Below are 17,297 nucleotides of genomic sequence, written 5' to 3'. Positions count from 1 at the left end.
TGTCAGACCAAATGAGAATCATGAGCTCAAAGGAACTGCCCAAGGAGCTCAGAGACAGAATTGTGGCAAGGCACAGATCTGGCCAAGGTTACAAAAGAATTTCTGCAGTACTCAAGGTTCCTAAGAGCACAGTGGCCTCCATAATCCTTTAATGGAAGAAGTTTGGGACCACCATAAGTCTTCCTAGAACTGGCCGTCCAGCCAAACTGAGCAATAGTGGGAGAAGAGCCTTGGTGAGAGAGGTAAAGAAGAACCCCAACATCACTGTGGCTGAGCTCCACAGATGCAGTAGGGAGATGGGAGAAAGTTCTATAAAATCAACTATCACTGCTGCCCTCCACCAGTCGGGCCTTTATGGCAGAGTGTCCAGACAGAAGCCTCTCCTCAGTGCAAGACATATGAAAGCCCGCATAGAGTTTGGTCAAAAAACACATGAAGGACTCCCAGACTATGAGAAATAAGATTCTCTGGTCTGATGAGATGAAGATAGAACTTTTTGGAAAATAATTCTAAGCGGTATGTGTGGAGAAAACCAGGCACTGCTCATCATCTGCCCAATACAATCCCAACAGTGAATCATGGTGGTGGCAGCATCATGCTATGGGGGTGTTTTTCAGCTGCAGGGACAGGACGACTGGTTGCAATTGAAGGAAACATGAATGCTGCCAACTACAGAGATGTCCTGGATGAAAACCTCTTGCAGAGTGCTCTGGACCTCAGACTTGGCCGAAGGTTCACCTTCCAACAAGACAATGACCCTAAGCACACAACTAAAATAACAAAACAGTGGCTTCAGAACAACTCTGTGGCCATTCTTGACTGACCCAGCCAGAGCCCTAACCAAAACCCAATTGAGCATCTCTGGAGAGACCTGAAAATGGCTGTCCACCAACGTTCACCATCCAACCTGACGGAACTGGAGAGGATCTGCAAGGAAGAATGGCAGAGGATCCCCAAAACCAGGTGTGAAAAACTTGTTGCATCATTCCCAAGAAGACTCATGGCTGCACTAGCTCAAAAGGGTGCTTCTACTCAATACTGAGCTAAGGGTCTGAATACTTACGACCATGTGATATTTCAGTTTTTCTTTTTTAATAAATTTGCAAAAATGTCTACATTTCTGTTTTTTTCAGTCAAGATGGGGTGCAGAGTGTACTTTAATGAGAAAAAAAATGAACTCTTTAGAATTTACCAAATGGCTGCAATGAAACATAGTGAAAAATGTAAAGGGGTCTGAATACTTTCCGTACCCACTGTATTTATGTTGGTTTGTGCACCAAAAGTAGTTTTAACTTGTGGAGGATGAGGGCAGCGAGAACATGCTACAGATTGTATATGAAAGGATGAGAATGTTTTTTTTTTTTTTTTAAGTACTCCAAAAAGTCTTTTGACACGACAATGTGCTAACACTTAATGGAGTCCAATAAAATGTATAAGTTTATTCTGTTTATTTTCTCCCAGTCAGTGCTTTGACCATATGTGTTATTTCGATGAGTGATCTTACCAACACGTAGAGAAATAATTACTGTGTATTTACAGGACGGTGTATGACATCTTGTTACAATTATTATTTTTTTTATCGTGCAGGATTTTTTTTGCAAATAACGAAGTTATTAATTTTACACTGGAGTTCACTAATTGGAAGAGGCTTCCTGCCGATGTGGAGTTGCTTCTGTCCACCCACGCAAAACATTTCACGCCACAAAAGCATTTCGGTAAGAGAACAACTGTCAGATGAATTCTCTGTGCCGGGGCTTATAGTGTTTACAGGGGGGGGAAAGCTCTTCAGGGCATTTTCTGAAACCGCAGCGGGCCACGGTGTCAGCAGAGCCGGTTCAAGGCGATGTTTTAGGTTGAAATAACCATCCCTGTTTTTACAAGCAAAAAGAGTATTATTTGCCTGCACAGTTAAGTGAAGAAGAAGCCGTACAGATGAGTGCACGGAGATAGAAGTGTCCTGAGGATTCACCCATTGACTGTGCCAGATCAGTCCATTTTGCAAAGCTCTTTTTGCCGTCAACATTCAGAAACCCGGACGAAAAAAAACGTTGAAATAACTCAAGTGGGCACCACCTTCATAGTCAATCAGGGGAACCTATCCTTGTAGTCTGAAGCTGCTCTCCTCTGCTCCCGTGCATGAAGTTGCACTGTTTTTACACGTTAATCCGTAATTAACCACTCTAGAGAACTAAAAGCTGTCCTAAGATACAGAAGTAAGAGCTAGGCTTTCCGTTACGGTCACGTAGAGTTTTTTGAGCCATTCAAAAAGGATTCATGTTTTAAGAGTGATGTACAATAAAAAAAAATATATTGTGGTACCCTGTTAGCCAGAATAATCAATGTAAATACTTTTAAGTCTAAAAATGACAAAAGTATTCTAGGAGTGATAATTCTTGTGGTTAGCCAATAAAAGTATGTTTGCAGCTTTCAGAGCACTGAGGCTTCTTCTTCAGGCAAATTTACAAATGAATTACTGAGACAAGAACAAAACATTTAAAGGGAACCTGTCAGGTCCCCCATGCCTTCCAACCCAGCAGCATTCACATACATATGACTAAGTTCCCAACCTAACCAGCCCTGTATAATGCTATTCAGTTTAATTAATGTTTATAAAAAGCATTTATAATGTCCCTGTTTCCTATGCTAATGAGGGCTTTGACTAGTCGATGGGGTGTTAGTTCCCCAGACTAGTCAGTCCTCTTTCCATGTCATAACACCCCTGTGGGCATGATAACATAATTTGCAGCTCATACAAATCTTGCACATGTGCGCCGCTCATTTTGGCAGCGTCACTGCGTCTCTGTAGCCAGGAGTACTCTTCCCGTCTTCAGAGGTACACTTTGCATGTCTGGAAGTTCAGAAGACTGCTCAGTGATAGCTTAGTGATCTTCAGTTGGTCTTGTGGACACCTTTCACACCTCCACCAGACTGAGTCCAGATCACTAAGCTTTCACTACCATCACCTCTCCATTTGTAACAAAAACTTTAATTTTATAACTTTGGCTTATCTTTAGGAAGCATCACCCCATCCACAAATGTCCTATTGTAATATCTATTAAAGTGGTTGTGCCACCATAAAGAATACATTTAACCAAGCAGAAAAGGTGGAAATAAATGTTTTTATAATTTACAATTATTAAAAATTATGCTCCATTCAGAAAATAACAAGCTTTTATGTTCTGAAGTATTCTCCCTTGCGTTATTCCATTCCGTCCTCCCAGTGGCTGATCAGCTGGCCGAGCTTGCACAGTTCCTGTCATCATAAGAGGTCCCCCAACTCCCCACCCCCAGTGTGCACAATGTATTCTCCCTCACACAGGTCTGACAGTGAGCACAGGGAGCAAATTGCTGAGAAGCACGGAAGCATGTCAGTGAATCTTCCACCTGCTCTCACACAGGTCTGACCTCTGGGTGAGATCGTTCTGCTTCACAGACTTGTGTGAGCGGGGAAGTTTCCATGCTTCTCAGCAATATGCTCCCTGCGCTATCAGACCTGTGTGAGGGAGAATACATTGTGCACACTGGGGGTGGGGAGTTGGGGGACCTCTTATGATGACAGGAACTGTGCAAGCTCGACCAGGTGATCGGCCACTGGCAAAACGGAATGGAATAACTCCAGGGGGCACTAGGGAGAATACTTCAGAAGATGAAAGCTTGTTTTTTGAATAGAGCATCATTTTTAATAACTGTAAATTACAAAACCATTTATTTCCACCTTTTCTGCTTGGTTAAATGTATTCTTTATGGTGGCACAACCCGTTTAAGTGTTGTTCTCCTGTCTCAATCATTTGTTTGTAAACCCATCTGAAGAAGGAGCCTCTGGTCTGTGAAAGCTTGCAAACATACAGTAATTCTTCTGGTTAGCTAATAAAGGTATCACTCCTAGAATACTTTTGTTATTTTTGGGCATAAAAGTATTTACATCGATATTTCAAGAGGATAGCTCTTCAGGAACCACTCCTTTTTAGAGGAGTTTTTCTTTTCCTGTAGTGGTTTTAAAGAGTTTTGTAAGAAAATTTTTCTTCAAGGTTTATTTGCAGCCTTTTGATTTGTCACTTCCATGTTTGTAGCTGATTCCATCAAAATCCCTTTAATGAACTGTTATTCCCCAGTTTTATTTTCCACCCGGGTGTTTTTCAAAAAAAAAAAGGCTCAAAAAAACTTCTCACATGAACAACGAAGTGGATTTCACATGGAAATGAGTAGGAATTTTCTAAGCGTTTCTAATGTGGTCTTTGAGGAGGATTCTCGAGCAGATCCGCCAAAAACAAAACAAAGCGTGAATTTAGGTTTACCAATAAAGTATCCATGTGCTGCAAATACATTGTGCTCAATGGTTAAAATCTGCAACGATTTCACAGCAATCAATGTGCTGAAGATTGAAGAATCCACTCAGGTTTATTTTTGCATGGAAATTTGCAACAGCCGGTAAATAAAATTTGTTAAAATTGCATCCACTTTACTGCTACTAAATTCCATTGTTTATTTTCCTCCTGCCAATCAGAACAGAATTTCTGCTACAATGTAGACCAAATAATTCTTTGTCCCCCTTGTTTGATCCTTTTGACAGCTGCTCCTGGATGCCTTTAATCTGTCAGATTCGATGCAATGCATGCAGTTTACCACGGGTTATGGTATTGTTGTGATAAGGTCTTGCTCACATGAGCACATACATCGGACGAGTGCTATGTAATGTTTTAGCGGATAGTACTCGGACCAATGTTAAACTATAGGGCAGTGCAGATCTGCGATTATTTTCTCATGCAGAAAAAAATTGTAGCATGCTGCGAGTTTCTGCGCAAATCGGATCACGCGCATCCATTCAAGTCTATGGGCACGTGGTCTGAGTGCTGTCCGATTTCCACAGACTCACACAATGGAGAAGATGGAGAAATTTTGCTCTCCATCTTCTCACCTGTTGTATGATTCTCTCATCTGAGAAAATGACATCACACTATGCTGACTCTGATCAGAGTTTTATCTGAGTGTCATTTACCTAATCAATCCAATTCTCTCGTATGTGAAAATCTATGCTTGTGTGACCCCGGCCTAAGCGTGCATCTTTAGGCACATAGGCCCTGATTCATTAAGACTGGTGGTTTGCATGCCAGTCGATGACTGCTGACTGCAGTAAGAGGTGCCTCTTAATGAATTTGGCGCGTCCTTCAGCTGCCATGCACCTCCTTGAGAATTGAATTACATTCCTCTCTTACTTTATGCCATATTTGTGGTTTAATTTTTTGGTGGATTTACAGACCAGTCTCAGCCAAGCCCCCTTTCCGTTAAGCTTATCCCACTTTTCAAAAAGTTGGCGGAACAGGTGTGAAAACATCAAAAATCTTTTTCTTTTTTTTTTGCGCTATTGTGAGTTACGACATTTCAAACAGTATTACGCCAGATTTCTTGAAAAAAACTTTTTGATGAATCGGGGCGGTAATCTCAAAATATCTCAGGCTATTGACCCACAGTGAATAATTCCAGCACATCTATGTGAACAGACTGCAAGACTCACAGGAGAAGAAATGATGCTTTGCTGCTTACAGATTATCTGCTCTGTCTAGGTGACTGGAACTCTTTAAGTTTTAAACTTTTCACAAAAGTCTTAAAAGTTTCAGAACTGCTTTGGTTAAAAATAGAATGGATTGGAATTTTTCTTCTTTTTTATTATTTTTTTTCTTTTTACAGTCCAGCACTGACAGACTTTATAAATGATGATTTCCAATGTTTCCTGTCAGCACATAAAGTTAGCGAGGAGCTGGAGCTTGTATAACAAGCTTGACAATCATAAATCTCCTGGCTCCTATAAGAACACACTGTAACTGCTCAGTTAAAGACTGTCTAATACTTGCAAACAGCCAGTCCAAAACTTTATAAATGTATTCACACTGTAATCCTCCGGGGAAAAAAAAAAATGAAGATGGAGAATGAAATATAATCCTTATGTAAAATATCTATTGAGGAGGTGATGGATGAAGCAAGAGGCTTTGAATTTTCTTTTGATGTGTACTCAGCCAGCAGTGTCATGAAAGGATAAAGGTGAATGAGAAGAGTGGCACTGGTGCCTTCTCAACCGCAAACGTTGAGGATAATTGAAAGTAGCAGGATACAGGGTTGGCATTCATGGGTTTTACAATAAAAATGTTAATACATTTAGTTTAAATCCCAAATTATCAATTGTACAAAGCAGAATACGTATAGCCAGAGCCAGGATAATAACTTCCCTGCCTAAGGCCGGTTTCACATGTCTGACATTTACGATCCCGAGTACGAACCACAATGTCCAGACCGCCTGCAGGTCTCCGAGCCCGAACCCGACAGTCTCGTAGGCTTGTATAAGTCTGTTGAGTTCAGTTCAGGTCTGCATATCGGACCATGAAAAAATTTTATCCATATCCAGTTTTTATCATAAAGAATGAAACAAGCTTTAGCAATCCCATATTGGAAAAATCATAGAAAAAAATATATAAATTCCACTTGTATGAAAGAACTTTGAAAGTTGACCTCTGGTTAGATCTAATACAAGGAAAAATGACTAATTAGGTGCAAAGAAAATTAATACAGAACACAAATTATAGGACTGTAGACTCATACATTGTGGGGGTTCACTCTTTCTGCCAGTGGTTCAGGAAGACACAGGCAGCAAGTTCTCATGTTCAAACAGTGAATGGTTTATTAAAAGTCTATAAACCGTCCCAGTTCACTAAACAAAACAGCTTTGTCTTTGGGAAAAAAATGGGAAGAAATTATCAGAACAGTGCAAGATACCGGTTCACAGAGCAGGCTCAGCCGGTCAAAGGTAAATCCAAACTTAGTCAGCCTTAAGCAGAGGCTGACCAGTACACAACAGGTCTTTTCACCTCCACACACACAACACCCTCTGAGGCAGCTGAGCTGCCTTTAATAGGATGTTCAAACCCCGGAGTGGCGTTATGGGAACAGCCAGTCCCACCCAGCTCTTCCCAGCGCTCCTAAAACCCGGACCCAAAAATACGGGCCCTACTTTGCTGGAGCCTTTCTCCAGCTTCACATCACCAAGGCTAACCACCTCGGTGACACACATCTCCCATTCAGGACTTATCCAGCTGCATCCCTACAACAGCTATATTAAACTTCTGTACAAGCTTCAGTTTACATAGCATGGGCAGCCATAGTAGTATGTTTGCTCATAATGTACCTCAAATTTCATTTAAAAGATTTTTCTCTGCCAAAATTAGACAATAGAAAATAAAGAATCATGCAATCCTGGATGGGATGTTGCCTTACTAAGGATTTCTCCACTGTCAGTAATGCTTTTGAGGGAAATGTAGCTCCACTATAGAGTACCGCATCTAGGTAATATATAGCGGCACACAGAGTGCCTAGAACTTCAATCCGTAGAATTTCTGGGTAAATGTTCACTTATTTCATATTCTATCAGTTTCTATAAAACGGATGCACTTGTACCAAGTACCTACAAATGTACCCAACTTGGGTGCATAGTAGACCAAATAAGTTCCCGCAGTAAGCCTGCATGCTCCCCAGTATTAGTAACTTAAGAATAGTGGAGTAATATAGAAAAAAAATCTGCAATTAAGCGTCTGCTAGACTCGAAACGCATCAGATATATATTTTATGCCCATGCTACTATTTTAATGAAGTCATAATAAAGTATTTTTGCTTTTAATTCGCATTGCTGGATTGAAAAAAATCTTTTCACAACAGTGGAGCGCAAGTGTTGCACTGGTTACACTGTCAGAATTAGGAGAAATGCACACATCATGGATTTGTGTGCAGCATAATACAGAAACGAATTAGATTACATTTTCTACACATAAGTTTACCTGATATTTGGATTTTGAATTCTACAATATGTCAATTCTTTATGTAGATTTTCATTGTGGATTTTTCATGCATGGGGTGAATTCTGCAGAAAATACAAGACATATGGATTTTTCTAAAGGCACCATATACATTAGGCTAAAGTCGTCTTAACTCGCTGATATTGTCGGGATTGGTCGTCGGTCTGATGTGTATAGGTACCTCTCTAATTTTTCCACCGACAGAAGACATTTGGTCGAGATAAAGGTCGGGCAGTTTGAATTTTACCGCCTGACTCTCTTGTTCTTCAGAAGACAAGCCACTGCCAGAGTCATTTGGCAGCAGCTTTCTCCGTTCAGTTGAGCAGAACGATCATGTGGATGGGGGGAGTCAGGATAGACAGCCGTCGGTCTATCATGCTATTATGTGTATGACCAACTTTAGCTGCTGTGTGTGCTGGTGCCCCAAAATGTTTGCGCCATGATTGATCACACCCTGTAGCTTACTGAAACACTCCACAAAGTTTTATTTGCCTCTCAAAATGTTTTTTCTTTTTTGTCTCCCACCGCACAGCATCCCTCCCGTCACTGATGCATCTCTGTCGGCTTCAAATCCGCTCCCTCTTGAAAACTGAGCATTTACGGTCTAATAAATTCATATCTCAGCTGCCTCTTCCTGTCTGCCTTCAAGATTATCTGCAGTATTCTGATGTGCTACATCACTACGGTGTTGCCAGAAAAGATGATTCTCTTGAGGATAACCTGGAAAATATCTCTCAAGCAAGTGATTGATGGAAATCCGTACATCACCTTGACTGGACATTAATACGCTGCTCTAGGCTGAACTGCATTACCGTGTACTGTTGTAGATGGGCATTTTATAAAGAGCCGTTCTTGTGTCCCGGACTGAGACTTTCTGCTACCGTATGTAAATCTGCCATTTACGGAGCAGGGAGTGGAGATGTAAATATGTAAAAAGTGCCGTATAAATGCTTTGTTCTCTCGTCATTGTTGTATTTGTCGAACCTTTCACTGGCTTCAAGGTTTTCACTCATTTCACAAACAGAAGATGTAATTCAGATGGTTCTTGACTCCAGACACATCTTTTGTTATGTTTTATTCCAATATGAAAGATGTTGCCGGCCTCGTAGTGTGATTTATTTATATCTTAATATAACTGTCATTTTAGATGGGCCGTAATGCGTCCAGCTCCCCTGTAGGGTGGAAATGAATGTCTGGAAACTGACACAAAGAATTGATGTAAAAGTATGATATCGAATAATGGGTTTTAGATTTCCTTCTTCATTCTAAGTTGTGCACACTTTAAAGGGGTTGTCCACTTTATTGTAACAAATGTGTTGGAGGACATTTTGCTGACACTTATTAATATGTAGGTATGACAGGTTCTCCTCCTGCTCTTGTTAGTGCTGCTTTCCTTACTGACTGCACAGATCTCCTGGCTGCTGATGGATGAGCATGTGTCCCCTCGTGTCCATCAGCCTCCTCCATTGAGCCACCAGTAAACAACTTTATGAAATTTTGTGTGTGTTAGGCTATATGCCCACGATGCAGAAATTTTCCTGAGCATTTCTGGATCTCCTTGGCAGAAAAAATGCATGCTTATTTTACATGCGTTTTTTAAGTGTTTTTACATGCATTTCCGCATGCCTTTTTTCAAGCGATTTTGAGCATCACTTGGAAAAGTGCTTGACAAGTTGGTCACACAATATAAATCCATGCAACTGGCATGGATTTATATTGTGTGACCAACTTATGCTGCTTTAAATGCAGCGTCAATAGTAAAAAAAAATAATTAAAATGTAAAAAATAAAAAAAAAACATTATACTTCTCCGGCGGCCCTCGGTCGCCTTCTCCGGTGGCGTCCTCTGTCCTCAGCTTCCAGCGGTGTTCTGAAAGGACCTGCGCTGACGAATGACGAAAATTTTATTTTTTACGTTTTAATTCTTTTTTTTTTTTTAATAATGGTACCCGGGTCTGGTGGAGAGTCTTCTCTTCTCCAGACCTGGGTACCATCCGCGCATTGAACCGCATAACATCCGCATGCATATATGTATACATGCGGATGTTATGCGGTTCAATGCAAGTCAATGGCGGCGATTTTGACGCGTTTGCGCACAAGAAATGGCTGTGCTGCGGATTTTTCCGCAATGATAATCCGCAGCGGAAATTTCCGCGGCATGTGCATTGCCATGTTTCCCAATGATAATACGCATGTGCTGACAACTTAACATGCATTTCTCAATACGCCTTCCACGACAGCATTGGAGGATGTTGTCCACGCCCTATTGGGGGACAGGAGCATAGAGCGTTTAAAAGCCCCTCCCCACCTTCAATCCTCAGTGTTCTCCTGTCCCCCTTGGGGCATGGAGAGATCCTGCAGTGCTATCGGGCCGGCAGGGCAGCGCTGTATTTTACCTGTACTTGCCGGGCAGTGGTCGGTCGGGGTGCTCCTTCCTCCCTCCATGCTGCTCCCTTTGGGGCCATCCTGGCTTCCTGCACCCCACAGAGGGTAAAGCAAGCCCAGGGGATCGTTCATGTCGGAGGCCGTTCCTGCTCTCCGGCATCTCCTCTTTCATGGCGCCCTGGGCGAGCACGCGCGGTGGCGTCGGCGGCGGGCCCTGCTGCTTCCGGCCTGAGCGTTCCACGCTGAGACGCGTGTGGTGTAGCGCTCGGGAGCCGACAGGCGGTTCGGGCGCACGCTCGCCGGGTGACGTCACTGCAGGTCCCATCGCTCCGGTCTGGGCGTTCCACGTGGGATGCTGAATGTTTTGATCCAGGACCGTCAAGGCCCATACCAACCTTGGATTGGCCCTTAAGTGACCGGAAAGGGGAGGGGATTGAGGTCCCTTGCTGGGGAGGCACGTTTTTTTTATTTAAAACCCGCCTGAAGGCGCCAAAAGGTAAGGCTATTTCCACTATGGAAGGTGACAGGCCCAGTATGCCTGCATCTGCAGTGCCCAGCATGCCATCGGCTACAGTGAGTAGTACCTGGGTGGTCACTATGGGGTTATCTCAGCCTCCTTTTTTAGATGACACTAGATCTCCCCTCCTTCTAGTTACATGGGTTCCCTTCTCTTCCCCTTTCTTAGGAAGACAAGGACCCCGCTTCTAAGAAAGATAATGACCAGACCCGTAGATGTGGCATCTGTACAAAAAAACTGTCCTCATCCTATAAGAAGAAGTTGTGTCAGCCCTGTATGGATAAAATAATTAGAGAAGAAAACCCCTCACTGATCGAGAAGCTCAGATCACTTGTTAAACAGGAGGTCCAGGTTGTTAGACAGGAGGTCCAACCTTCTTTTGCTGCCCTGCCTGTCTATTCCTCCTCCAGGCCCTCCCCCCATAAGAAGAGAAAAATTCAAGAATTAGATTCAGATGTGGTCTCTATGGACGCTAGTAGCTCAGCCTCTGATGATTTTGTGGAATTGGCATCCGTAGGGCCTGCCAAAAAAGTAGAAACCGGTAGATACTATTTGTCCTCGGACAACTTAGAGGAACTACTGGATGCAGTTAGAGGCACTATGGGGCTGGAGGAAGTGGAGGTTCCCTGTTCTGTTCAGGACAAGATGTTTAGGGGCCTTAGATCAAAAAAGCAGACTGGTTTTCCAGTCCATGAGGTAATTAGAGATCTCATCCGACAAAAATGGGAATCCCCGGAAAATCGTCTCACCACCCCTTCGGAATTAAAACATAGATTTCCGCTAGAGGGTGAAGGATTTGAGTGGGAAGTCCCTAAGGTGGACATCCAGGTGGCTAGGGTAGTGAGGAAAACCTCACTTCCCTTTGAGGACTCGTCCCAATTAAATGATCCATTGGACCGAAAAATGGAAAGCGTCCTTAAAAAATCATGGGAAACCTCCTCTGCCTCTCTCAAAGTCAATATTTCCTCGACTTGTGTGGCCAGATCCCTCTTCAAATGGCTGACCCAACTAGAGGAACATCTGTCTCAGGGCACGTCCAGGGCAGACCTGCTAGACTCCATCCCTCTCCTTCAAAAAGCCACAGGTTTCTTAGCGGACGCCTCGGCTGAGTCAGTCCGGATCGTGGCCAGAGCAGCTGTCCTATCCAATACTGCTCGCCGTGCACTATGGCTCAAAACATGGAGTGGGGACGTCACCTCTAAAGTTAAGCTCTGATCCATTCCAAGGAAAATATGTATTTGGCCCAACGCTGGATGAAATCCTGGAAAAGGACTCGGGCAGGAAGAAAACCCTTCCCGAACAGAAACAGGCTAAGAAATGTTCCTTTCGGCCTTCCCAAAGTCACCCCTCACAGTATAGAGGAAAGGGAAAATCTGGGCGCTGGAGCTATCCTAAAGGTGGCAAGGGTCTCAACATCCTTGTACCCCAGCAACAACACCAGCAGCAGGACAGGCAATGACTTGGTCCTTGTAGGGGGGCGTCTCTCGAATTTCTTTCCCCAGTGGCAGGCGATATCTTCCTGCCAGTGGATCCTCAATACCATCGAGGAGGGTCTTCTATTGGAATTCGAGAGTCGCCCCCCTCAGATCCTGAGGGTCATGTCCCTTCCTTCTCAGGGGGCTCAAGAACTCCTATCGGTCGGCCTAAAAAACTTTATAAATTCAGGAGTGGTATCTCTGGTCCCCCCTGGCCGGGAGGGGACGGGTCACTACTCAAAAATATTCCTGATACGGAAACCATCAGGGACCCCACGCATCATAATCAACCTGAAGTCTCTAAAGCATCACATCAAATACAGACGATTCAAGATGGAGTCTATAAAATCAACTATTCCCCTAATAGGGAAAGACTTCGTCATGGCGACCATAGATTTAAAAGATAAGTACTACCGTGTGCCGATTCATCCGTCCCACAGGAAGTTCCTGTGGTTTGCAGTCCTCAGGGACAATATAACAGTTCACTACCAGTACAATGTACTGCCCTTCGGCATCTCTTCAGCACCCCGGGTGTTTACGAAGATTGTGGCAGAAGTCATTGCACTCATCCAGAAACAGGGCGTCTACATAATTCCATGCTTGGACGACATGTTGATTGTCGCTCCTTCAGTGGTGACTCTCAATCTTCACATCTCTATAACCTTAAAAACCCTTCGGTCATTAGGTTGGGTTCCATACCTAAAAAAGTTGGAACTCCTCCCTTCATCAAGGAGGAAATTCCTTGGTGTCTTGCTGGACACCAACAAACAGTTGTTCTTTCTACCATTGGAGCATCAGACTGCTCTCAGATCCAAAATTTCAAATTTCAGACACCAAGAGAATCCAATGTTGAGAGCAACAATGTCTGTATTGGGGTCTATGACAGCCTGTATTCAATCGGTGTCGTGGGCCCAGGCCCACTCAAGGCCCCTTCAGGATCATATCCTAAGATCCTGGAACAGACAAAGGGACTCACTAAACAAACGTTTCAGGGCCCCCGGTCGGATAAAATCTTCTCTTTCTTGGTGGCTAAGCTCCCAAAATCTTCAGAGGGGGATTTCTTGGACCCAGGACCCTCTAATTACAGTGACTACCGACGCCAGTTTACGAGGCTGGGGAGCTATAGTGGCCCAGATTCCCTTTCAAGGCAGATGGAGTCCCGAGATCTGTGCCAGATCCTCCAACTTCAGGGAGCTAATGGCAGTAGAAAAAACGGCAGTCAACCTAATCCAGGGCTCTCACATCAAGATTCTTTTGGACAACGTGACTACAGTTGCCTTCCTTCGTCATCAAGGAGCTACGAAGGTACACAACCTAAAACAGATCGCAGGCCGAATATTTTTTTGGGCAGAACAACATCTCCTATCACTTTCAGCAATCCACCTGAAAGGCTCAAACAACGTTCAAGCAGACTTTCTAAGCAGGAAAGATATCCAGCCAGGAGAATGGAGCCTGAATCCTCAGATATTCCAGTCGCTGGTAGCAAAATGGGGTCTCCCCGAGGTAGATCTCTTTGCCAGTTGGTTAAACGCAAAACTTCCCCTCTTTTCATTGGACAGACAAGACAATGCCATGAATTTGGACGCACTAGCCCATCCCTGGCATTTCAAGCTGGTCTATGCGTTTCATCCAATACCGCTGATAGCAAGAACCATCCAGAAAGTCAGGTTAGAGAGAGTGGCAACAATTCTGGTGGCCCCTCTGTGGCCCAAAAGGCCTTGGTTCGGGGCCATCACAGAACTTTGCCTAGAGGGTCCGGTGATACTACCACAGGTCAACAACCTTCTCTCTCAAGGCCCCCTGTTCTATCCCAATCCTCAGTGGCTAAACCTGGCAGCCTGGTTACTGAAGCCGAGATCTTAAGATCTAAAGGTCTCTCGGAAGAAGTTATAAAAACTCTTCAACAGAGTAGGAAGCCAGTAACCAATGTGATATACGGCAAAATATGGAAAAAATTCCTATGATGGTATGCCACGGATATTCCTGATACCTCTCATCCCAACATTGCTCGGATCCTTGATTTTCTACAGAGTCGATTGGAGTTGGGTCTCAAACCAAGCACTCTTAAGGTGCAGATTTCAGCCCTAAGTTCCATATTCGACCAAGATTTGGCCTCTCATAGGTGGATCAAGAGATTCATAACTTCAACACTCAGACTTCACCCAAGAATTCAGTCTCAGGTACCATCCTGGGATCTAAATGTGGTACTCAATGGTTTAACCCTCTCTCCCTTTGAGCCTCTATCCTCTAGCACAATACAGACTCTTATAAGACTGCCTTCTTAGTAGCCATCACTTCAGCACGGAGAATAGGAGAACTGCAGGCCCTTTCCATCAGAGAACCTTACATGAATGTGACCGAAGATAGAATTACGCTTCGCCTGGACCCTTCATTTCTCCCAAAGGTAGTTACGGATTTCCATCGTTCCCAGGAAGTCATCCTTCCCTCCTTCTGCCAGAAACCTTCCAATTCAAAAGAAGCAGAGTTCCACCTCCTAGATGTCCGCAGAGTTGTCCTTTATTTTCTTCAACAAACTGAGTCTTGGAGATTGGATGGGAACCTATTTATACAACACTCAGGGCAGAGCAGAGGAAGGAAGGCAGCTAAATCCACTATAGCTGTTACGCACACGCCCGGACTGACTGGCGTGATCGTGGTTAGTGATCCTAATGGACCATGAACCGAGGAGTGCCTGGAGGGGCGTGACTAAGTATCAACTCGGTCCGACCAAGGTCGCATGGTGGCTCAGTCGACTCCGTGAACCAGGGAGGAACCGATCAGAGGGACCAGGTGCCACTCCAGGTCAGACCCCGGTCACAGCTGTTGACCCACTGGGGAATACAGGAACGGGCAGGCACAGCTGGTATGCAGACAGGTGGGTACTGGCAGGCACGGCTGGTATGCAGACTGGCGGGAACTGGCAGGCACGCTGGTATGCGGACAGGTGGGTGCTGGCAGGCACAGCTGGTATGCAGACAGGCGGGTGCTGGCAGGCACGGCTGGTATGCAGACTGGCAGGTATGAACGCAGGCTGGATAGGGACCAGTACAGACTGGGATACAGGAACAGAGCCGTGGGTGCGGTGGACTAGCACAGCAGAACCGCAGGCGTGGAGGACGAGCAGAGCGAAACCGCAGGTGTGGTGGACAAGCAGAGCAGAGCGAAACTGCAGATGTGGTGAACAAGCAGAGCACAGCAAAACCGCAGGTGCGGTGAACAAGCAGAGTGAAACCGCAGGTGCGGTGGACAAGCAGAGCGGAGCAAAACCGCAGGTGCGGTGAACAAGCAGAGCGAAACCGCAAGTGCGGTGGACAAGCAGAGCGGAGCAAAACCGCAGGTGCGGTGGACAAGCAGAGCGGAGTGAAACCGCAGGTGCGGTGGACAAGCAGAGCGGAGCGAAACCGCAGGTGCGGTGAACAAGCAGAACAGAGCGAAACCGCAGGTGCGGTGAGCAAGCAGAGCAGAGCGAAACTGCAGGTGCGGTGGACAAGCAGAGCAGAGCGAAACCGCAGGTGAGGTGAACAAGCAGAGCAGAGCAAAACCGCAGGTGCGGTGAACAAGCAGAGTGAAACCGCAGGTGCGGTGAACAAGCAGAGCAGAGCGAAACCGCAGATGCGGTGGACAAGCAGAGCAGAGCGAAACCGCAGATGCGGTGGACAAGCAGAACAGAGCAGAAGGTGCAGGCAGACAGGACAGGACTCTGTTCACATGGAACAGACTGGAAAATACAAGAAGATAGTTAGAACACAGGAGGTAGATACGGAGGCTGGGAAACGGGACAAGCAGAACCAGATACACACAAGGTACTTACAATGAAGTAGCGAGTGGACACAAAACTCACAAACAGAAGTACAGAGACAACGAGTTGGAGTTAGGTGCAGGTTCAGACACTGCAGGAAAAGGGAAGGTACGGACATAGAGACAAACAGGTAACGGGCTAGGACACAGTTCAGACAGGAACTGAACAAGATACAGGAACGAGCTTGGGAACTCAGCCCCCAGTGTGGCAGAAACAGACTAGAAGTCACAGATACAGATAACGGGCCTGGGTATACAGCCCCCAGGGTGGCGGAAACAGACTAGATGCAGGACAGGACTCGGCAACTCAGTTGCACAGAACACACTGAAAGAAAGTGTTGCTCAGGCACCTCCTACTGGGTGGAGGGGGTTTAAGTATCCAGTGACTCACAGCAATAGGCTGGGGAGGCATTAGGAGTGCGCACACAGTAACTATAAGAATCAGGCAGTAACCGCGTCGCCGCCCTAAGCAATCAAACAAGACACACAGCAGGTACTGGAGCAAAGTGTGCAGCCTGGACTGATAGGTAAGATGGCGGTCTTGCATGGTGGGAGGTGGTAAGCCATGCCAGCACGCCGCCAGTGATGTTACAATAGCAAACTGGATCAAAAAGGCAATTGGGGAAACCTATAACAACCAACAGATGAATCCACCGATTGCCTTAAAGGCTCATTCTGCCAGATCCACATCAACTTCATGTGCCAAGAGAGCGGGTGTTTCTACTGAGCAGATTTGCAGGGCAGCTACATGGTCTTCCCTTCATACATTTTCCAAACATTATAGATTAGACTTATCATCCACTAGGGATTTAGCCTTTGGTAGGAAAGTCCTACAAGCTATTGTCCCTCCCTAATAAAATATCGTTGGTATTCCTCCAATGTTGTCGTGAAAGGCGTATTGAGAAAATAGAATTAGTCCCTACCGGTAATTTGGTTTCTAGAAGCCTTCCACGACAGCACGAATTTCCCTCCCTATGGATTCCATATAACTGTCAGGTAACCATTTTTCCAAGTGATCTTGGTAAACACTGGGGATTGACGGTGGGGAGGGGCTTTTAAACTCTCTATGTTCCTGTCCCCCAATAGGGCGTGGACAACATCCTCCAATGCTGTCGTGGAAGGCTTCTAGAAACCGAATTACCGGTAAGGACTAATTCTATTTTTTTAATGCGTTTTCGCAGCGGAAACGCATTAAATCTGCATCGTGGGCACACAGCCTTACAATCACACCAAAAGGAATTATTCCCAGGGGTGAGACCTAAAAATTTGCGCAAAAATTTTTTGA

General features: G+C 44.9%; 1 protein-coding gene across 3 annotated transcripts in view; it reads left to right on the top strand.

Moving 5' to 3' along the window:
* The window catches only part of ASB3 (ankyrin repeat and SOCS box containing 3), a 168,603-nt gene extending 159,723 nt beyond the window's left edge, over positions 1-8,880 (top strand). For all 3 annotated transcript variants that reach the window (XM_073672125.1, XM_073672124.1, XM_073672126.1), the window contains exons 10-11: positions 1,588-1,715; positions 8,371-8,880. In XM_073672125.1, coding sequence (XP_073528226.1) covers positions 1,588-1,715; positions 8,371-8,588 — 346 coding nt within the window. In that variant the 3' untranslated portion in view covers positions 8,589-8,880. The remainder of the gene's footprint in view (positions 1-1,587; positions 1,716-8,370) is intronic.
* Positions 8,881-17,297: the final 8,417 nt, after the last annotated feature.

Source organism: Phyllobates terribilis, unplaced genomic scaffold (assembly GCF_046119375.1).
Source record: "Phyllobates terribilis strain yellow unplaced genomic scaffold, ASM4611937v1 Scaffold_3__8_contigs__length_932513732, whole genome shotgun sequence".
Taxonomy (NCBI): domain Eukaryota; kingdom Metazoa; phylum Chordata; class Amphibia; order Anura; family Dendrobatidae; genus Phyllobates; species Phyllobates terribilis.
Note: the sequence above shows the minus strand (reverse complement) of the source record. Positions and strands in the feature narration are given on the sequence as shown.